The 24,131-nt window shown below is 38.0% G+C and overlaps 1 protein-coding gene and 1 long non-coding RNA gene across 2 annotated transcripts; one reads left to right on the top strand and one right to left on the bottom strand.

Annotated features, from left to right (window-relative positions):
- Positions 1 to 1,302: 1,302 nt before the first annotated feature.
- LOC132861347 (uncharacterized) lies at positions 1,303 to 2,803 on the bottom strand. Its single transcript, XR_009649925.1, has 3 exons — positions 2,743 to 2,803; positions 2,546 to 2,620; positions 1,303 to 1,449 (listed from the first exon to the last, which is right to left on the bottom strand). It is a non-coding gene; the product is annotated as an uncharacterized LOC132861347 (long non-coding RNA).
- On the top strand, positions 1,306 to 22,271 carry cavin1a (caveolae associated protein 1a). Its single transcript, XM_060892833.1, has 2 exons — positions 1,306 to 2,318; positions 18,824 to 22,271. Exons 1-2 carry the CDS (start codon positions 1,737 to 1,739, stop codon positions 19,532 to 19,534), a joined length of 1,293 nt encoding a protein of 430 aa, XP_060748816.1. The 5' UTR covers positions 1,306 to 1,736; the 3' UTR covers positions 19,535 to 22,271.
- Positions 22,272 to 24,131: the final 1,860 nt, after the last annotated feature.

The following is a 24,131-nucleotide window of genomic DNA, read 5'->3' as shown; positions in this document are numbered from 1 at the left end:
AGATTCTGTGGCGGTTCATGCTCAAAAACCCTCCCATGTGGCTGAATTACAACAATTCTGCAAAGATGAGTGGACCAAAATTCCTCCACAGCTCTGTAAGTCTCACAAGTTATCACAAACGCTTGATTGTAGTTCATGCTGCTAAGGATGGCACAACCAGTTATTAGGTTTAGGGGGCAAGCACTTTTTCACACAGGGCCATGTAGGTTTGGATTTTAGTTATCCCTCAATAATAAAAACCTTCATTTAAAAACTGCATGTTGTGTTTACTTGTTATCTTTGACTAATATTCAAATTTGTTTGATGAGCTGAAACATTAAAGTGTGACAAACGTGCCAAAAAATACAAAATCAGGAAGGGGGCCAACATTTTTTCACACCACTGTAATTGTATCCTGTAATCACTTGCTTTATAGCTTAACCGTCACTTTTCCCTCTTCCCCAAAAAATTCTCTGACACTGGAGACTCCTTCCAAAAATGTTAAATAAGTGGTTCGCTTGCAGAAACCATATATCACAGTACACATTTTTCATTGTTAATTAACATGGTGGGTCACGGTGGCTTAGTGGTTAGCACGTTTGCCTCACACCTCCAGTGTTGGGGGTTCGATTCCCGCCTCTGCCTTGTGTGTGTGGAGTTTGCATGTTCTCCCCGTGCCTCGGGGGTTTCCTCCGGGTACTCCGGTTTCCCCCCCCAGTCCAAAGACATGCATGGTAGGTTGATTGGCATCTCTGGAAAATTGTCTGTAGTGTGTGATTGCGTGAGTGAATGAGAGTGTGTGTGTGTGTGCCCTGCGATGGGTTGGCACTCCGTCCAGGGTGTATCCTGCCTTGATGCCCGATGATGCCTGAGATAGGCACAGGCTCCCCGTGACCCGAGGTAGTTCGGATAAGCGGTAGAAGATGAATGAGTAATTAACATGGTTTTAATCTGTTAATTATCATCATAGGATTCGTAGAAGTCCCTGTGAATTTGCTGTTGTTATAGAAACAGTAACCTATGAAAAGCAGTGCTGTAATATAGATCTAACTGATGTTCCTTGGTCTCGACATTACTCTCAGAGTCGCTCTGATAGGAAATAAACATTTCTTACCCATCAAATTTGGAGAATTTTAACAGTGAAATTCTACGTCGTAATGAGTTGTTAAAAAAAAAGGAGCTATTTTTAATTTTAGAATCTGACCCGTTTGCCAGCAGTCATTAGAAAAGCTATGTCAGAACTGTGTGCTAAGTTTGTGAGAGTGTGTGTTTGTTTCTCTCTCTCTCCGGAAGAACAGGAGATGGTCAGAGTGGGTGTGGACTTACAGTAAGTGTCGGTATTAGGAGGAGGGGTGTAGGAGAGAAGGGGAACGTTTGACAGGAGGGCTCCACAACAAGCTGTGGCATTTGAGCTCGGTGCTGAAATAGTCTGCACCCACTGGCTGGCTAACATCCCGGTTACAGATTTGCCTGGAGAGAGAGGGAGAGGAAATGAGCGAGGGATATTCTGAAAGGTAGAACATTCGATATTGATGTGTAAAAGAAAGACAGGCCTTGTTGGGGAAAAGGCAGGAGGAATTTAAAGAAAAGTACAAGTGCAAGGATTCACGCTGCTTCTCAGGTGTCTGCTGTCATTGGGCTTTTTTTAGGGCTTTATTTTTACCACCAGGACTGCGTTCCTACAACTTTGGCCCAGAGGCTTGCATTTGCTTGTACGCTAGTGTGTAGGATTTTTGTAGAGTTTTTTTTTCTTGGATATGGCCATGGCTGAGACGACCCTCAAATTAGATCGCGTGGCTCTTAGTGAAATATCTGATGATGATGATGAGGTGCTTTTGGTCACAGCGGCGGCCAAACCGTCATTAACTACTCCGATCTCCAACCGCAAACATATAGACGACGATGATGACGACGACGATGATGAAGATGAAGACGAAGACAACAAACCATCCAAAGATGTGGATTTGAAGCTGGGACTGGACAACAGTGACTCCCAGAGATCAGAAGCTCAAGCGACAGGCATGATGGTCCTGGCTCTCTTGGACAGGATCATCGGTGTTGTGGATCAGATCCAGCTGACGCAGAACGGCCTGGAGTCCCGGCAGGAGAGCATGGAGAAGAACATGTCGGGCATCCAGAGTGAGCTGCACAAGCTATCCAAGAGCCAGGGTGGCACAGCTGGCACGGTCACCAAGCTCCTGGAGAAGGTGCGCAAAGTGAACGTCAACGTGAAGAGCGTACGGTCCGAACTGGAGAAGCAGGCGGGTCAGATTAAGAAGCTGGAGACCAACGAGCATGAGCTACTGAAAAGGAAGAATTTTAAAGTGCTCATCTTCCAGGTAAGAAAGGAAGGACAAGCTGAGATTGATTTGTAATGTCCAATGTGATGGGTTAGGGGTTATTTATTTTGGGTGACATCTGTAGTCTAACCGTTAACTTTAGGAGCTGAACCTGGTAGGCAGGAACTTTAGAAAAGCATCTGCAAAGTTTAATGTTTAGTAATTAGTAGATGACATAATATATGTAAAGGAGTGTGTGTGTGATATGTGTGATATTTCCAAACTACCTTTAAAGCACACCAGGATTCCTGTGCAGGGTTTGGCCTTGCATTCCACATTCGCCATCAGAAATTCTCAGGACTCTGCCAAAAAGATAGAAGAACAGTTTGAACTGACTCGCACATATACGTCCGTTCCACAAATATAACCAAAGAGTATTCACATTAAGTTGTGAAGAGAAGAATAGCGTGGATTCCACACGTACACATTCATTTCTTTCAGCTCCCTCTCGCCGTGGTCAACTTCTCGGTTCGCAGTAGACAAATGTTCTAATGTGGAGAAAAAAGGCTTCGTACAATTATATTATCACTATAGTGCAACTATTCCATGCTTTAGTATAGTTCTGATTTTATTTAGAAGACCATGAGACGTAAAATCTCGCCATCAGTTCTGGAAGGTTCTTTGGGTACCAGAATAACTGTAAAAACATTGTAGGGTTTAGAATTAATTTGTGCCAGAAAGCCTTTTCATTTGAAGCCTTTGTATTTATTCAAGATTTTATATATATTTTAATCAAGTTTTATGTCTAAACAAGCTGCAAGAAATCTTGTAGTGTAAAAAGAAGGAAAAATAAACAAATATAACTTTTTTTTTAATATTAATTTACCGTCAGCTCAAAGTATATTTTGTTCATTTTCATCACTTTATAAAAGTTTCTAAAAGGTTTGCTATTTCTAGAATGTTCTCTTACTTAATTATTATTATTTTTTTAACCACAGCAAGCCATGGCACCAAATGCCATACATTTGGATATGACTTGTAAAATATACGTAAAGAACGATCACAACCGTTATACATTTGAAAAAGACACCAAATATTTTTTATGTATAAAAAATAAACAAAATGTATATTTTTATTAACAGCAAAATAATTCTTGCCTAGTTGAAAACAAATTGTTAATCTGCACTCGCAAAACAATATATATTCATAGTAAATTATTACTACAAATGAGTAAATATTCCTACAAATGAGCTTATTACGTACAGTATTTTCACATAGACTTATGGTATATATATATTACAGTATATCATAGTGTACTTCTTTGAGATATTGTGTGCAGCATTTTTAGAAAATATTAATATTATTTGAACAAGATTTAAATATTTAATCATATCAACATTTAAAATCTATTTAAAAAATATTATTCAAATAATATTTATATTTTTCAAAAATTCTAGTCACCTGCTCCCAGTCAGAATATTTTTAAGATACATTTTTGATCAAATCTAAATATTATTTGACTCTTTAATTTGAATCAAATTTATAAATATGTTCGATTTATTAAATATATAGTAATATTTTAAATATTTGATCTGATTAATTAATATGGAAAAGTTAGAATTCTGCACAGAATTTTCCCCTTTTTAGTGGCAATTAAAAAAATCGTTTTGTTCAGCAAACCTGTCGAATGTGATACATATCGTACATGTTTATTCATTAACATCTAAAGCATAAATAAATGATTTCATGTCTTTATAGTGCTCTTTGTGTGACACTTCATATACATCAGGACATTTGTAACTATTTAAGTGCACAACAAAGTCGTCAGGCCCTTTTACGCTTGTCTATAGTGCTACATTCTCTCTCTCTCTCTGTCCCTCTCTCTCTCTCTCTCTCTCTCTCTCTCTCACGCAATCACAGTCATTCACTATCTTGTTTGCTCCAGCTTTAGCACGCGACGGTGCAAGCTCTGTTTTTGGCAGATACTTGGCTCGGGCTGGACGGTGTAGGATGAAGACGCTTCTATTTTATCTGCAATATATCGTGTTGTAAAGTCATAATTCTGCAGTCTTAGAATTTAGATTTGCTGATTATAGCACACGAGTGAAACCTTATCACATCATATGGGTTATATATGAGACATGTTTTCAGAGAGTTTGGAACGTACGAAAATATTTCTTTTCCCTGGATACGAATTGACCAGCATTTTATTTTTGAAGGAAATAACCTCATTAGATTTTCTCTCTCTCTCTTACACACACACACACACACACACACACACACACAGTCCCTATTTGGTATTTAGGGGTACAACCCAATGCCACTGTCTCAATCTGTATGTAATTAAAAGAGGGACACAATTGGGGGAGAAAAACAGGCCAAGTGGGAAAAATACATTTTCATTGAATTTCTTCAATACGTTTTTATTTAAAAATGACCCGAATCCTGAATCAGTGAATCAGAAATTCCAATCTTTGTAACCCATAGACTTAATACTGTATATATAGAGAGTTTGTAGAGAGGCTGCAAAATCCACACAGATTGCAACCAACCACATGTTACATCTGGTAGTTACACAGTTAAGCCACCACAAGATAAAGGTTAAAATGAACTAAGTAACTTCCAAAAAATCATTTCAGAGGCCACAAAATTTCAGGGTAATTTTGTATTCATAAATATTGTGAGAATGATCTCAGAGAGCTCCTGATTTAGCTATGAATCTTATCGTAAGAGTGATTCAGGACCAATCACAGTGCACAGAGCAAGATAAACACTTTTACCTCAGAGGGGAGGCGGGGCTTAACCTGTTACTAAGTATGACACATTCTTCTGAAGACTGTGATTGGTTGTGCAAAAAATAAATAAAAAAAGAGCTCTATTAAAATCTGGTCTATTATAAGCCTTCACTTTGTCTCTATGTTAAGATATTTGAGACTATATCGTGTAGGGATTACGTTCGTGACCGATCATATGTGTGTGTGCGTGTGTGTGTATATATATACTGTGTATATATATAGACAGAGAGTGAGATAGATACTAATGAGTTTTTTAAGGGTTAAGATGCTTTATGAATAACTTTTATCTTTGCTCTTTAATATTAAGGGGAAATACCCACATTTTTAAGAATTTTCTTAGAATTTTGTCACTAGCAGAAAGTCTTCACACTAAGAAATTTCATGAAACTTCATTTTTCAAGTCAAATCCACAGATCAGACACTTTTGGGAGATAAATGCATTTTTACTACATGTATAAATGTATTTTAGTATTGTTACAATCCGTTGTCAGATCGTAGCAATTTTTGATTCCTTTAGTTTTATACATGTAAATGAATTGATTTAATTTAATTCAAAGATATCGGATCATTTTCCATAAGCGCAGCTGTGAATGTAATTCTGACTGTAAATCAGATCAAATACATTATTATTTCTATAATAACTTACATTATCACAGGGACTCATATGGCAGAAAATCAACATAAACATTAAAAGCATTCTATCCGCTGACTTTTTTCATTTATGGAAGGAGTCTTCAGTTTCAGTGCTTTGTAGCATATGGAGCTAAAGCTGTAACTTTTCTGTACTTTTGTCTTATTAACTGAAGGTAAGAGAAAAAAGAAATAAAAAGCTGCTAAGGGAATGACAGTTTTTTTTAGCAGTTCTAATATACGTGAACTAGATTTTTGGATGTTTTTTAATATAACAATAAAGGAATATGTTATAAGAAGATGTTTCCTACACCTTATATAACTGCACACTTTCTTGGCATACTGTTTAATGCTAAGAGCCTTAGCTCTGTGTTGATTTATGTAGCATTATGTTTATTTATGATACCATATGACCTTTGTTCATCCAGACATCGCTGATCTTCATTGAATTAACTCAACACACTTTTCGTTTCTTGCCTCTTCAGACAGACGTCGGTTCCTTTAGAGTCCCGTAAATTAATGCGTTGTTTCATGTTGCTCTGACATGCCATGTGAAGTGCCATACGAGTGGGTTGGGTTTGGAAAGCAAAGCGAAATCAAGTAGAATAAAGCAGTGGCTGTCGTCGAGACTGAGAGCGTCACCTAAAATCGCCCCTCCCTTCACTTTTCTCCACTCATGGACAGACTGAATATAACTCAGAATGCGGTAATGTCTGCAATGCTGGTTAACTGTACTAGTGCCAGAGAGAGTGAACGAGTAGCAACTCCCAGTAACGCTAAGAGGAACCATGAAATTCAGTATTCACATACAGTATATACACTGGTCAGTCGGCGCTGTTTCTGTTTACTGTTTATTGTCTTTTGTGTATTGTATTTTTTGTACTTTCTGTATTGTCTTGTAACTTTTTGTCCTGCACTGTCTTTTGTCCTGCACTGTCTTGTCTGTCTTGTTTGTCTTGTCCTGCACTGTCTTGTTTGTCTTGTCCTGCACTGTCTTGTTTGTCTTGTCCTGCACTGTTTGCACCAGGTTGCACAGTTGCACTTTATGTGGCTAAGACTACTTACATGTCCTTAGCCCTGTCTTTGTTTAATGTAGCACCATGATCCTGGAGAAACGTTGTCTCATTTCACTGTGTACTGCAACAGCTATATATGGTTGAAATGCCAATAAAAGCTTCTTGACTTGACTTGACTTGACTTGACTTGACTTGACCAGGGATTTGAACAGCCTTCTACTAAAATAGGATTTTTTTTTTTCCTTATAAAGGGTACAGAGTGTAAGTGGAAGGCGTGAGTCGTGTGGGAGGGATTTTTTTTGGTAGACAGCGAAATGTTTTGTTCAGAGCAGCGTGGTCATGTAACGTAGTAGTTGTTTATTCAGGGATCCGTTTGAGTCCCATTACAAACCGTTTCCTCTGAGAATTAATTGCCGTAGAGCGGAAAAAGCGCTGAGGCGTTACAGTATATACGAGTGACAGCGAATGGTGTTGAAATCTTGATCTATTAAAAGTAAAACTTTTGCCTCAAACTTTAGTCATGCATGACTAGTTACATAGTTTACTAATGAATGAATCACATTTTGAATATCCTGTGAATAATTTGACTTGTGGCTTAATTACTTTACCTTACATTAGCTACTGGAACAGATACCCTGCTTTTAGAGAAGAAAACAAGCAAACTTCAAAAGTTCAAATAAGCCAGACATTGCTAGCAAATTAGCACTTTACATTCAGGTTTATGTTGATGCCTTGTCGATTGGAAAAAGTGGCACAAATGTGACAAAAACATTGCTCTATTAAAAGTGGACATGAAAAAAGTAGTTAAGTAAAAGAAAGTAAACGCTTATGTATTGTACTAAACAGTTTGCTATTGAATGAATCTCACATTTAAACTAATCTGGTGTTGATTATTAGCTACATCTTTAAAAAAATTGCTGCACAGCCAGTTATTTAACGGGATTATATATATATAATATATATATATATATACAGTATTTTCCTTGATTGATGAACTTGTTGAAGAAAATGAGCCATTGAATTGAAGAACAGCGTAGTGTATTGGTCATTTGAGACACATTTGAGATTTGTAGCAAGCGATCCATGGAGTTGTGGATGATATGCAGGTACATCCATGTGCCAGATGTCAGATGGCACATCCATGTGCCAAATGTGTGTTTGTGCGCTCTTACTTTCAGAGCTCTGTGCAGGAATGTCCACTGAGGCTACGCATTACACTGTCGGTATTTAACTCGTATCCGGTTGCAGACACCGGGTTCACGTAAATTATCTGTGTAAAATCGGCCCCTGCTGGGTGAAAGGGCGCGTCCGAGACGGTCAGAGAAAGAGAAATAATGTGCGCTGAGAAAGTTGTACTGTCTCAGCCATTAAGAGGCGAACTAGCAGCAACATTTCAGACGACGTTATCTTGCTGAAAGTGGAGCTGTTGACCTTTACATTATAATACCTCAAGGGTCCGGAGGGGGAAATCGCATACATGGGTGGGACGAAAGAAGATTTCCATTTCTTTAAAAAAGTCTTTAGTTACTCTAAAGCCACAGGAAATATATGGTTTTGTTCACTCGCATGCTTGCTTGTTTGCTTTTAACATCTTTACATTTACAGCATTTAGCAGATGCTCCTAGCAAAAGCGACACCTGCACAGTTGTGGGTAAATGGTCTTGCTTAGGGACCCAGCAGTGTCAGCTTGGTGGACTCAGGAGTCAAACTCACAACCTTCTGATCAGTGGTCTAACAGTCAACCACTAGGCTACTGCATCCCATATCTTCTGCTGAATTTGTGGTTACACCACTGGATTAGTGTTTCTGCTCACTATATTAGGAACCTTCAGCCAATCATGTTCCAGCAGCATGACGCATATAGTCAAGACCTGCAGGTACAGCGTTTTACAGCATTTTCTCATTTATACAACTAGGCATTTAAGGATTAAGAGTCTTGGCCATATGCCCTGCGGAGGCAGCTTGGTGGTTCTGGGATTTAAACTCATAACCTTCTGATCATTAGGGTAACATCTTACCCACTGAGGTTCACATCAGATATCAGAATGTCTTTACTAAATTGACCTTGATCGTGTTGGCTTTTTCTTGGATTGTTGGTAAGTGTTACAGAAACATGTTAATCAGAGAGGCCACAAGAGAAGGTTTGAACTCACACGAAGTCTATAGTCACTCAGTTAAAACTTAATGTGGATGAGCTCCAGCAAAAAAACATCAGGTTTCAATCCTGTCAGTTCAATCCTGTCAAGAAAAGGAATATGAGGAAAACTGAAAAAAAAAAAAATATATATATATACGTATATATATATATATATATATATATATATATATATATATATATATATATATATATATATATATATATATAATCAGATGAATTCTGAAGATTTTGAAATATTCAAACCAGCACATCAGACGACGCCAACATCCACACCACAGCCAAAGTTACTGAGATCACACTTTTCCTCCATACTATGTGAATATTAACTCATGCTCTTGATCTGATTTTATGCATTGCCCTTCTTGCCATGCGATTGGCTGATAGAAGTGTAAACAATTACACTTACAATTTTTCTGTTTATGCGTAACGGCGGTTCTGTGATCGAGGTGAACTTAGGTGAACAAAACAACTATTGTGACATCCTACGCTCGATTTCCTGCATCGGTTGCGGAGTGTTAGATTTACTCAGATTTGTGTGTGTGTGTGTGTGGGTGTGAGGTTTGTATAAGTGTCTGTCAGCCTGCAGGATGTGATGAGTTGGTTTGCTGGAGATTGTAAGAGTTTCACGTGTGTAGTTGTAGCCGTAAGTCGCAACCAATCTTCTTTCGGGTCCTGGAATAACTGTGTTCTTTCAGATCGCTTGCTCTGACACGGATGCTTTATAATTAAACCCGGATCATCAGGAGCCACACTCGATACTATAAACACAGAACAAGACACTTTTAGGGCTAAATTTAACCTTACTAATGATCAACAGGATTAGTGGCTGTTCGGGTTTGGTCCTCCTGGCTGTGCATTTTATTTTTTACAGTATATCTGTTCTTTTTATTTTGGTTGTTATTATGAGCAGGAAAGCCAAAATTAACTAACTGTATCTGAAGCTATACTAATGATACTACCACATTATCACTACCATCTACTACTAACTACGTAGCTACTACTAACTAATACTAATACTAGTTTTTGGACACCAAGAGATTGGTTGAAATTCAGAGAAACTAGGTTCCAGGTCACAGGGTGAATCCTAAATGCTGCAATATTGACCCTATATTACAATGCATAAGGTAGGCCACCTATATAGGGAGCAGGAATACATTTGGGACCTCTGCTCTAATGACCACCAAACATTTGTGAAGAACTTTCCAGCCAAGGCTTGTTGTTGTTGTTGTTGTTGTTGTTTCCATTTAGCCGCAAATTTATGCGCCGTTTGAGTCTGATTTTTTTTTAGCCCTTTGTTTGCTTCCATTTTTATTTTCTAGTTCACACCCTATAGATAAGAAAGCAAGTTTTTGAGATGCTTTTCTGCTCACCGTGGTTGTAAAGAGCACAAGAACGTTAACATCAGGACTTTCTGATTCTATACAGTAGCCACAAAGTGTCTTATAAATGTAATTGTATTTGTGAAGCCTGGAAGAGAAAACTACCTTTTGTTACATCACGGTTATAATTTGCTTTACCATGTGCTTATAAATCAAAACAGCCGTGGTCATGAGTGATTGTCAGATCTCTGTTCATCACTTTTTTATTCACTTTAATGTATTTCATCTATTCTTCTTTTCAGTAGTGTCTCATTCACTGGAGCCAGTCCCCATCTCTCTCTCTCTCTCTCTCTCTCTCTCTCTCTCTACCTCACACTGCTTATCTTCATTAGCACCAGCCTCCGTGTTGCTATTACTGTCATACAATACGATCAGATGATGTGACGGCTTGTTGGAACGGCATAGAAGCAGGCTGCCGTGTCCGGCTTCCAATTTCTCATTCACACACCAACAAAACACGCTCAGGTTTAATTTAATTCATCTATTGCTTGGGTTGGCTAATCTTATCTGCAAAAGGTTTCCAGAATCCACACCTTCATGACTTCTGAAAGTCATAATCAACTGATTAAAGAAGGAGCGAAGGAATGAAGAATGCCTGAAGGAATGCTCGATTAGAATGAAAATGTGCACCTATACGGGCCCTTTGCAGGAAGTAATGCAAAGTAATGGTACTTAATGATTTTAAACCGAAGGCTGTTTTGGAAGCTGAATGAAGGACTGATGACTTGAGCATTGTTAGAATGCAGATGACAGGAAACAGAGGTGTTAAACAGGATCCTGCACTCAGTTACATTCACAATAAACACAAACACATTGTTGCTTATATTCAGGTTCCTGCATGTCAGGTCATGACAGCTAACGTCGCATGCTCATTTCTGCCACGAGTAAAAGTGATTTTCTTCTACGTACAAAGTTGACGTGCAAGCTGACGTGTACATGGATGCTGTTGATGACAAATTCGAACATCTTGTATGTCGAGATTCATAGGACCAGGTGATGAACTGTTTCATATGGTGGCCGGGAAGTGCAAAACAAATTAACAAATCCGAAAACACATTAACAAATCCGAAAACACAATAACAAATCCGAAAACACATTAACAAATCCGAAAACACAATAACAAATCCGAAAACACATTAACAAATCCGAAAACACAATAACAAATCCCAAAACACATTAAAAATCCCAAAACACATTAACAAATCCCAAAACACATTAAAAATCCCAAAACAAATTAACAAATCCCAAAACACATTAACAAATCCCAAAACAAATTAACAAATCCCAAAACACATTAACAAATCCGAAAACACATTAACAAATCCGAAAACACATTAAAAAATCCCAAAACACATTAACAAGTCCCAAAACACATTAACAAATCCCAAAACAAATTAACAAATCCCAAAACAAATTAACAAATCATAAAAAACACATTAACAAATCCCAAAACAAATTATCAAATCCCAAAACACATTAACAAATCCCAAAACACATTAACAAATCCCAAAACAAATTAACAAATCCCAAAACACATTAACAAATCCCAAAACACATTAACAAATCCCAAAACAAATTAACAAATCCCAAAACACATTAACAAATCCCAAAACAAATTAACAAATCCCAAAACACATTAACAAATCCGAAATTTGTTTTAATTTGTTTTCGGATTTGGTAATGTGTTTTGCACTTCTCGGCCACCGTAGTTTCAGAATCTGATGTGGTTTTCTGCTACTGTAGAATATCAACCTAAAAGTTTGAATTGTTGTGCATCCTGTGTTGTTTTTCTTCTCACCATGGCTGCACAGAGTGATTATATAAGTTAGTGTTGCCTTCCTGTCAGCTCAAACCAAATATTACAGTTGTTTTCTGTCCTCTGTTCCCAACATCGCATTTCTGTCTATAGATCTGCTGCTTACTTGATGCTTTTGTCTTCTTCATCATTCTGTGTAAACTCTAGAGCCTTAAATAAGGCTACCACACGATTGGATGACGGGATCATCCCATGAATAAAGTTCCTAATAAAGGTTTGTGTCAGTCTTGTATAAAGACCGTTCTTGTTACCCAATGTAACATTACAACAGTAACAGACATCAGCATATTTCAGGAGAAACCACTGACTCAGTGACAACCATGAAAACATTTAGAATTCGAACGCTTTTATTTTGATGTTTGGTGAACGACAGGAGAGAAGGACAGAAAGACGTGAATTTCTGCTTGTGTTTTCACGGGCTTGCGTGTGAACTGCACGTGAGCTTATATCCAGCACCATAAAGCTGCAACTTTTTTTTTTTTGACACAAGTTAATGCGTTCTGGGACATACCTGTCCCAACAATAGATAGCTGTCCTCGTATAACCGCTCGGAATTCAGAGAACTCCGTGTGCCCTGCAACCTATGGACATGAACTCACCTCACTCATAATGCATCATTTTCCAAAATAGGCCAAAAAAAAAAAAAAAAGCACATATTATTGTCTCTATCTATTCACAGTATTATACAGCAGCCGGTCAGTCGTGTCCAACATTAATGAAGATAAACGGGTGAAAAGCCTATGTCGGTTTGCCGTTATGAAACCGTCTGCAGTGGTAGTGTTAAAATGGCAGCCAGCTCCTGTTACAATACCAGAAGCTTAATATAGCACCCAGAGAGCAGTGCAGCGAGGGACTGACTTGGCACGAGAGTTCATGTTGCCATTTTTTTTTTTTTTTATGGAAGTTCTGTGTATGCAAAAATGTACCATGCAACATTATGTAGTCTCCAGTCATGTAGCAACAGCACAATGCATGAACTCATGAAGGTCATCAGTTGTTGCCCACATCAAACACATCAGAATGAGTATTTCAGAATGGTCACCTGGGATTTTAATGTGTCACAGTCTGCAGTGCAGCAGACCTGATGGTGGAAAAATCACTGAGTTGCTGTGAGAGACCGGTACAAATAAACACACTTTACAAGCGTGGTGAGCAGAAAAGCATCGCACAACATCCTGAAACTAAGATCAGACGCAGATCGGGTTCCACTTCTGACAGCCAGGAACTGAAAGATTACCCAGCTTCTATACGTTCTAAAGGTTAACTCATAAACGTTAGAATTGTTTAGTTTGTAATATTGACTCGCGACCGAGATTTTATTTTTCTCTTTCTTCATTTTTTTAAACACATTTATTTGAGATTTACTGTAATGTATAAGGCATTGTTACTAAACCTAAAATCTCATAACTCTAATGCAACACATCCTAAAAAAAGAAAAGCCCATTTAGTGGGAAAACGAAAATTGTGTAAATGTAACAAAGCCTGCTGCTTGATTTGTTGGATTAAAGGTTTAACATGACTGAAGTAGCTGCTTTTTTAGAAGAGTTCACTGCTGGAGCTGAACACTACTGAGCAGCTGCTCACTCACTCATCCTCAGTATTCCTTTCATCTTTCCCTCCCAGGAGAGAAGCCCAGTGACTCTCTCTCTATCATGCTCTCTCTCATGCTCTCTCTCTCTTTCTGTCGTGCTCTTTCTCTCTCTATCATACTCTCTCTCTCTCTCTCTCTCTCTCTCTCTCTCTCTCGTGCTCTCACTCTATCGTGCTCTCTCTCTCTTTCTGTCGTGCTCTTTCTCTCGTGCTCTCACTCTATCGTGCTCTCTCTCTCTCTCTCTCTCTCTCTCTCTCTCTCTCTCTCTCGTGCTCTCACTCTCTCTATCGTGCTCTCTCTCTCTCTCTCTTTCTCTCTCTCTCATGCTTGCTCTATTGTGCTCTCTGCCTTTCTTTCTCTTTCATTCTCTCTCTCTCTCTCTCTCTCTCTCTCTCTCTCCCTCATGCTCTCTCTCTCTCTATCGTGCTCTCTCTCTCTCTCTCTCTCTCTCTCTCTCTCTCTCTCCCTCATGCTCTCTCTCTCTCTATCGTGCTCTCTCTCTCTCTCTCTCTCTCTCTCTCTCTCTCTCTCTCTCTCTCTCTCTCTTATAATTGCTTTCTCTCGCTCTTTTTCCCACACACACACACACACACACACACTAAGCGGTAATTAATTCGATTTGCCCAACGCTGTACCCTATATACAGTTATGTTGGGCATATGCAGTGCTTGTGTATTTCTGTTTGCTGACGGTCGTCATGGCAGCCAGTCACACAGGCAGCTGTCAATCTGTCATCGCCCCTCTGATTGCTTTTAATGTGTCTTTTCCAATCTCACGCACTGAGGTCTTTTGCCTTTAATAGCCATCTATGCATTTGTTTAGTGTTAATATGCCATCAGTTAATTATGGGCTGTATTTCAGGGGATCACTGAACAGATACCAGTTTGTTCTAGGAAGATTTAACACTGCGCTTAATCTGATTGGTCAGAAGGTTATCATTTAAAATGGTAATAATTCATGTAGATATATATATCTGGTATGAGAACTTCTCAGTTTAATTGAAGAAACGAGGAGATGTTTTTTAAGCACCTCGTTTCTTGCAGTATTTGTCTGTCTCCTGTTGCAGTACTTTAACTTGGTGGTTTAAGTGTTGGACTAATGATTAGCAGATTGTGTCTTCAAATCCCAGGACCAGCAAGTTGACAGCTGCTAAGTATATATGCGTATACTCTGCATGTAAAAAAAAAAGGAAGTACATTTACAAAATTAATAATAATAATAATAATGAGACTCATGACGCTCATATCCCGACATAAACATTTTTTTTTTATTTATTTATTTTATTTTTTTATTTTCTTACATTAGACGTCTTTAATTTCCTCAGAATTAAAAGGGGTTAGAATTTTATTTTATTTTATTTTATTTTTTTTTTGACATAAACATTTAACTTCTTTGAACATGTACAGTAGTTCGCTTATCCGAACTACCTCGGGTCACATGGAGCCTGTGCCTATCTCAGGCATCATCGGGCATCATGGCAGGATACACCCTGGACGGAGTGCCAACCCATCGCAGGGCACACACACACACACACTCATTCACTCACACACTACGGACAATTTTCCAGAGATGCCAATCAACCTACCATGCATGTCTTTGGACCGGGGGAGGAAACCGGAGTACCCGGAGGAAACCCCCGAGGCACGGGGAGAACATGCAAACTCCACACACACAAGGTGGGAATCGAACCCCCAACCCTGGAGGTGTCATAACTCCATATTTTATGTACTACTTACACCGTAGTTGCTGAATAATTCTAAATAACCAGCAATTATTGAATCAGTTATAACTGAATAATAAACCATGAGTCTTTCCCAAAATGTCTTGAAGGAACCGTTTGTAATTTATTCCCGTCTGAATAGAAAAATCCTCCTAGCAACCTTTTAAGGAATTATGTGTTAGCTGTACTGTATATGTTGTGTATAGTGGAGTTAATTTCCGGTAGAGAAAATGATAAAAGGAAAATCTTTGCAAAGTCTCTGCATTGCATGATTTCCTGCAAATTATTTTTCTAAGATATTTTTGAAATGATAATTCCACTACGTTACACATCAGGCCCTGCGTGTCACATATCTCATGACGTGTATCTCCTCGAATCAGCACCTCTGTGTCTTAGCTTTTTTAACCCCATGGTCATGCTTCTGCTGATCCATGTCCTTTCATAGCTTTGCATACACAGTCTGTATGGTTGCTCTTGTGGTTTCTATTCGCTTTTGTTCGATGTTCCTTTTTTTCACCATGCAGAGTAAAAGTCTGCGTTTGCACCCGTTATTTTCTACAACTCTGTGACAGAAACGCTGTAGATTTGTTACCAAGTCTTTAGAGTGAGAAATAAAAAAGATATTGTGTGGTGTAAAGGCAACTAATGCCTCTGTTCTAGGACTAATTAAAAACATGTAGTTTATAGTTTATATTAAATGCGATAGTTAACAATGTTTTCTGAATTATAATGTTTCTATAATCAATACTTGTCTAGGCCATCAAAATGAATCATTTTCTGTTGGTCTGTAGGGTAACTGCTATGTTTGTTAATACGTTCCATTCTAAAGCTTCATGTAGCCAAAGGACTAAAACATAAAAGTTCCCAGAATCCATCTGTCTATCTTCACAGACTTAAAGGAGCCACAAATGAGCTTCACAGGGAATAATGGAGCATTTTGAGAGCAGCTGTTCTTCTTTTTTGTCCCGACATCACCGTCATTGTTGAGCGTGTTCGCTACACTGCATGCTGCTGTATTTCTTTAGGCTCAAGGCCAGAGTCTTTATCGGATCCACCGGTGCCAGCTGTTCCTGTGCTGAGAGTATCAGTGTTTATTAGGGTGCAGTAGCAGATAAGTGATCACGGGCTGATCCGGAGGAAACGAGGCGCTGAAGTGATAGATCACGGCCTGGGGAATGAGGGACTGGGAAGGATGGAATCCTGTGAGTGGGAAAGGCAAACCTAAAATAAACACGCATACACACCTTGGGCTCAGGAACAACTCCACATAAGGCAAGCGAGCCATTTTATTGGACCTGGAGGACTGAGAGAGAGAGAGAGAGAGAGAGAGAGAGAGAGAGAGAGAGAGAGAGAGAGAGAGAGGGAGAGAGAGGGAGAGAGAGAGAGAGAGAGACAGAGAGAGAAAGACAGACAGAGAGAGAGTTCCTTATTCCCAGTAATATTCTAGCATCATCATGTCGTTCCGGCTTTCACCACCAGATGGAGTGATTTTACTTCATTTTGAAGCTTATTTTATTGAAGCTTATTTTAATCAGAATAATTATTTTAAACGCATTCTGTTCTATCAGAATTTTCTCCTCACACCATTTGCTTCATTTTTATATATATATATATAAAAAAAAAAGCTGTTGTGACATTATATGTTGTTAACATTGTTAGTTCATTAACGCATCTTTTCATACTGCAGAGATGCTCTGATTCTCTAATCTGATTGGTCAGAAGTTGCCCATTCATTTTCTGCAGCAGCAGCTTTGACAGTAGTTCACACGATATTTCTATAATATTAGACTTAATGTCAATTATTCTACACTAATATGTCGATATGGTGAGGTTTTCTGTAAAGATTCACTTATTTCCCTTAAAGCTTCTTGTATTAGTAATTTAACAGGAACTAAGATATATTAATAGTTTTGTGGATTTTCCCAAACAACTGGAAATATATTTATAAAATAAAATTTGTGATGCGTTTTTTTTAATAAATAAATGGTCAGTATTGTCACTGCTTGGTACATGATGAATGAACGACACAAAAACGTGCTGCTGTAGGAAAATAATTAACAATTAATGATTCTTTTTTTGCAATAACAGCATGACCCTGAGTCCCCTTTAGTCACATTAAACGTTTAATACCTCTGAGTTTATATACTGTTATAATGCACTATGTACTGTGTGTGTGTGTGTGTGTGTGTGTGTGTGTGTGTGTGTGTGTGTGTGTGTGTGTGTGTGTGTGTGTGTGTGTGAAAATGTGTGTGTGTCATTCTCTTCACGGCATCTCTGCCTTTATATATTTTTTATTGTAACAACGGATGAGCGATCATTTCTCATTGGCTGATTAGATCTGATAATGTACACATAACAATAAGACAGTATTATTCTAAAGCATTTGTGCATTAAAGACTTTCCTGTGTGTGTATGTGTGTGTGTGTGTGTGTGTGTGTGTGTGTGAGAAAGTGTGTGAGAAAGTGTGTGTTAGTGTGTGCTTTAGTCAGACTTCCTTATTTACAGCTGAAGATGCAGTGCATTAGCAGACACTAAGAAGTCTATAGTCAGTTCTTTGCTGAGTTCTGTGGGGGGGGGGGGGAGTGTGTGGGAAAGTGTAAAGTAAAAAAAAAAAATTTCATTTTCATTTTAATTTTTTGTAAATACATTTTCAGACCCCAAACCTTCCCTTATCCACGTCATCGTAGTCCATGACATCAGAGTCAAAAACTTGATGACATGCGACAAATTCAAAACACACATAAAGATAGAATTGTTAATTACATTCTCAGCGGGTAAAATGGTCTCCTTCCACTAATCAAATAATCAGTCAAGACAAAAAAACAACAACAGTGAGCGTTGTACAGGATTACAGGGGAAATAAATCTAATCCTGATCTACTGGGATTAGACCATGACAAATTCTTCATTTACATTAATTCATTACATTCTCTGTAACTAATTCATTCATGATAGTCATATGCTTCAATATGAAGATCAGAATGATAACTTTAAATTGTTACATGTGGGATCAGTGAATCTGAAATCAAAACTCTTTGTCATATTTGGTCTGGTAAATGGTTTGAAAATAAAATCTACAAAAATAATAATAATAATAATAATAATAATAATAATAATAATAATAATAATAATAATAATAATAATCCTGCCTCTGTGAAGAAAAAAAACGAGGTGTGGACCATTAACATGTAAAAATCAAAACAAGGAGGCGGGTTTATTTAGCCATCAATCATACTTCCTGTCAATTCAGAAAGTTCTAAAGGCTTTTGATGGGTGGGGCTTTAAAAGGAACAATTTGTTTGGAAGGTAATTTAACAAACATGTTTTTCAGCTTTTATCTTCAATCTAATTGTTAAGTTTTATTAAAACTCTCAATGTTTTTGTTCACAAATGGTGAATTTTTAGAGGTGCGATTTATCATATCATTGCTCTTTATCTGTGTTTGTCCATCTGTCACTCAGGATAAAGAAAAGCCAGTGAAGACCACTCAGAAGCCTGAGGCAGCAGTAGGCGAGGAAGGTGAACACGTACTAAGTGAGGGAGAGGAACCGAAAGGCACGGATGAAGTGGTCGAGATCGAGGAAACTGTGGAGGAATCGCGGGTGGCGCGCATCAAACGCAGCGGCCTGCAACGTGTGGATGAAATTAAGAAGGCTTTCAGCAAGGAGCAGATGGAGAAGACCAAGCAGCGAACCAAAGAGAACCTAGAGAAAACCCGTCAGAGAACCAAGGAGAACCTGGAGAAGACGCGTGTGAGGACCCGCGAGAACTTCCAGAAGACCAGGGTGACCCTTGGGAAGAAGATGGGCAAGCTAGGAACGAAGATCAGACCCAAAAAAGAACGCAAAGAGAAGATTCGTGTGTCTCGTGAAAAGATAAAGAAGTCGCTCAAATCCGACAAGGTCTACGCCCGCTCGAAGATCACCACTTACCGTGTGCCTCCGTTCACGTTCTACGTGAAGAAGATCCGCGAAGGCGAGGTGCCGGAGCCTGAATCCGAGCCCGATGACGAAGCCGAAGAGCTGCAAGTCGAGGACAAGGAAGACGCAGAGGCGAAGGAAGCCGAGCTGGTTAACCTGAGCAGCCCTGACGAAGCTCTGCTCGAGGCAGTTGATCATTCACAACTCGTAATCCAGGATTCAGTGAAGCCACGGGAGAAAGCAAGCCAATGAAGCTGACGCAGGAGCAAAAAATAACAAGCATGTGTGGAAACCTGGAGCTGAAGATGAAGGCTACGTGAACGTATACACAGACGTGACAGTGAAGTGTGAAATTGCTGAAGGATGAAAATGCACAAAAGCATGTTGGATTGAGGAACAACCTCATTTAGATAACACTCTTAACCTCATTTAGATAACACACTCTTTATAAACACATATATCAACTCCAGGCAGCTGTTTCTAATCGCAGTCTCCATAATTTTGAGTTTCTAATAATTAGTTGATGATTCATTTGAGGTGTAGCAGGGCGCTTTCACACCTTTTCGCCTTTGTGATCATTCGAAAACAAACCTGACATGCGGCTTTTTTTGTTATTGCTTGTTTTGGCTTTTTCACACTGGACATAGGTAAAGAACCCAAAAGCTAAAAGTGGACTGAAAATATAACATCTTTATTCATTGATCAGACAATAAACAAACCTTCAATTGTAGAGTTCCTTTTAAAATCGGAGCCAAATATAATTATATAAACTATTTTAACGCTTATTAATCCAGTGTTCTTTTTTTTTTTTTTTTTTTTACATTTCACATCAACGTCAGATTTTTATTGTTATGTCCACCTGGACACACTCGGACCGGTTGTGGACAAAACATTTTTGGACGAAATGTTAAAGACTGCAATTAGAAACCGCTGCTCAGGACAGTTGTAATTCGAACCGGATGGTCCCTAATGACTTTTCTAAGCTTTCAAGACAAGCTCGAGATGGATGTCAGGCTTGAGCATCGATTCGGACACAGATATGTCATCTGAATTGTCCGATACCAGGCTAATCACTGAGAGCTCTACATATGTGGATATACAATTATATTTACTTCAAACATTATGTGCGTAAATGTAAATCCGCTTGGGAACGATTTGTAGCCATGTTTTGTTTTCACATTTATTCTGCTTTTATTTGGAGACTAAACTGACAAATTTGATCTTTAGCCAACATTAATTAGATTAATTAACATTAAGAAAAAAGTATTTTCATCCATAGCTGCGTTCCAGATCAACGCTGATGGCTAGGACTTAGGTGGTCGATGTAGGTTACCGTACCGTTTCTTGTTCTAAGTGGAATCCGACTGGAAGAGAAGAGTGTGGAGAGAAATTTCAAAGTCCTTTAATAAAAATGGTAAAAGATGAAAGAAAGAATCCACATGAATAACACATCTATTTCTTGTTAAAAGTAAAGGGTTTTTATTTGTTTGGTTGGTTGTTGAGTTTTTCTAGGACAGCCAATGGGCCTCATTCATCAATTTATTTATTTACTAATTATTTTTTGCGCATCCCAAACCACAATCTGACAAAATGAAGAACATTCCAAGTCTGATTCATGATCTGTTCATTCTTTTTATTTTTAAGCCACGAAAAATCTTTACGCAATTTTTTTTATTGTCATGTGTCCCAGTCATTCGTTATCACAATTAACCTCCCATCACGTGTGTGTTTGTGTGCGGAAAGGGAATTAACACACTTCAACATGATACTCAAAGACAGACAGAAAATTCAAATCAAATCAAATCTAAAAAATAGCACAGCTACTAGTTTAGCATTGTCCACACTGTTGGTGATTACATGTTAGTGAAATTAACTTCATAGTCCAAAACCTCAAGTGGGAAAACTTTGGTTTTGGATGGCAAACAAAGGTTCTCAAAATTTAGGAAGATTCTGTCATTTATTTGGGGGCAATTCACCAAAGGGTAAATGTATTTTTTACCACTTTAACTTTTAACCCAGGTTTTGTGAACCAGTCGGAAGCAAGATCGCAGGACTGCTGTCTCTTCAGTGGCAGGGTTGAATGCGCTGTTTATCGTTTATGTAGTTCACATTGATCTGTTAACCTGTGGTGGTTTTTCTTTTTTTGGTGATTTTTGTGGCAAAATTCTTTTTTTTCTTCCTTTTTTAAAATCTTTGTTAACTAATGCTAATAAATGTACACCTTAATGTGAAGAGTTTCGCAGTAAAAAACAAAAGCAGGTGCATGGATGATAAATGAGGCCCATTGTCCAGAACCCGACACCTTCGGCTGTTGATTTCCACTGATTTTAGAGAGCTTCTTGAACACATACAGTAGCTATGGACAAACATCACAAAGCATGGTCCGTGCTGCAGCGTTTAATCCTGTACATAATATAATCGAGCTAATCGTGTTGTTCACTTGTTCTGTACATACGATACATTAGCACAGGTTCAGTATTAATATAGGAACTTTTCTTACCATGAGTTATATACTGCTAGAATGTGTGTGTCCTGCTTCAGAGAGAAGGAATGCATTATTTTGAACAAACTGTATATGTGTAAGAGTATACAGTATACAGTATGAACCATTTTTATATGCATGACAGCAAATAGTCACGATCATACATTTATAATGAGTAGATAAATGGCGCTCGTGCACGTGTTATGAGAGCTTGTTATCTTGCAGGTCTTTTTTTCTGTGTTTAGTGGAGCACTAGGGACAAACCGGGACACAACTGATTAAGGTTTGGCCTTGAAATATTACCCAGGTTTTTGTTTATTTTGAGTCTGTCTGCCCTAAAGAATGCTATGGTAAAAGCTCCAGCTCTGATCAGCTCCAAATGTTGCTCTGTTTTTATCCTTGGCTTCTAGTTTTTTCGTTTTTGGCTGGAAGAAGTATTTTTTTTGTTTTTTTGCTGAGGTCAGTTATTGTGGAAATGCCAATAAAGAAATGAACACTGGTTGGAAATCTCTAGTACGTTTGGTTTCTGTTTTGATTATTCTCATTTTTCCCTTGAACCCCTCTCCACCCTTATGCCTTCCCCTTTCTAAGGAATTTGTTTCTGCTACTCGCTCACATATTCACAGGCACATCGGCATGAGAGTGAGAGAGAGAGTCACTCACTCACACACACACACTTTGCCCTTCAGTCTCAGTAGACATCCATTAGTCTAATCAATGCAGTAGGAATCTGATTAAGGAAAGTGCTTTTTCCAAGGACGGAGAATGAGAGGTGTGTGTGTGTGTGTGTGAGAGAGACAGAGACAGAGACAGAGAGAGCATACACATCATATAGGACCAATAAATGCACCGCATCATAAAGGTTTTTAAAAAAATAAAATTTAAAAATGAAATCGCACATATTCAGTATTAATATAAGTATAATAAACATTTTTTACCATGTGTGCTGTGTGCTGCTCCACATCTGAAAGAAGGTATGCTTTTTTTTTTTTTTAACAAACTGTATATGTACAAAAGCATATAAAGTATAAACCATTTTTCTATTTAAAAAATACAAAAATTATGCACTAAATATCATATCAAAGTATCCACATTAGGGATGTAACTGCATATGCATATTTTCATAGGTTGGAAATGATGGCACACTTATTTAACTTATTTATACTTATTTAACACACACACACACACACACACACAGACATCTGCTCTTTTTATCAGTCACTATCAGAAACTTTGCACAGCAGATAGGAAGGAAGGAAGATTACGCATCTGATTATTACATCTTCATTTTTAATCTTGAGCACTAAGCAAAACAAAACATTTAACTTTCATGGTTTGATCTCCTCTGGTATACAGAAAAGATAAATAGGCTGATGTTTTTTTTTTTTTTGTTGTTATTGTTATTTTGCTTTCGCTTTTTGACCTTGCACCATAGGAGTTTTTTGTTTGTAAAATTCATATCTAGCTGCACATCAATGTATATTAACCACAGACAACATAACTCCTACACAGATTTGCATCTTCTAACGTCAAGGTCCTCTGACACTGAAGCCACTGTATTGTGTCTATTCTGTTATAAATGTGAGCTTTGAAAGGCCATTTTCCTTTATGTGTGTGAACAGTCTGTTCCAACTTTGGAGGTCTGCTTCATTTCACAACCTCTAAAAGTTCTGATAAGAAGTTACTTATGACTATAAATTCAATTTCATAAACAAGACTTGTGTTTTTATAAATCAAAGGCAGCGGAATTCTGTCTTATTTCATCTCTGATACCTGGGGCTGATCCGGTGTCACCACTTGGCATCTGAAACCATGTGACTCTTTAACCAAAATATGAAAAACACTTAATAATTATCAGAGGTTTCAGGGTGTGTCTAAGACAAGGTATATCAGGATTGATGTCATGACAGTCAATAACACACACGTTTAATTTTACATTACTAAATATATCAGAGGATTGGGAAAAAACAATGGTTCAAACCCAATCAGTTTAATGTTATATACAGGGGATAAATAGATGTTTATTTATTATTCACACATTTAGGGAGTGTAATTTTTGATGTGTAGTAATATGTTAAGTTCTCGTCAGTTATTCATTTATACAGCAACAAAGATTTTATTAAAAAACATTCTACAATCATGGAGCAGCAACCAAACATTATCTTGTGTTATAAAAGGTCATGATGGTGTGATTTAAGTAAATATTTTACAATAAAGCACATACCAAAGTGTTTTATTTTACTTATACCACAGGAACTTCATGCATTATCACAATCCCAGACATACTTTTTTGGGTTAGTCTAAGTTTAAGTTCTGTTATCAGTTGCATTAGAACAGTCATAAACAGTCACCATCTTTTTTTCAGCT

This window comes from Tachysurus vachellii, chromosome 18, assembly GCF_030014155.1.
Source record: "Tachysurus vachellii isolate PV-2020 chromosome 18, HZAU_Pvac_v1, whole genome shotgun sequence".
NCBI classification, from domain to species: Eukaryota; Metazoa; Chordata; class Actinopteri; order Siluriformes; family Bagridae; genus Tachysurus; species Tachysurus vachellii.
This window is presented reverse-complemented; position numbering and strand designations above follow the sequence as displayed.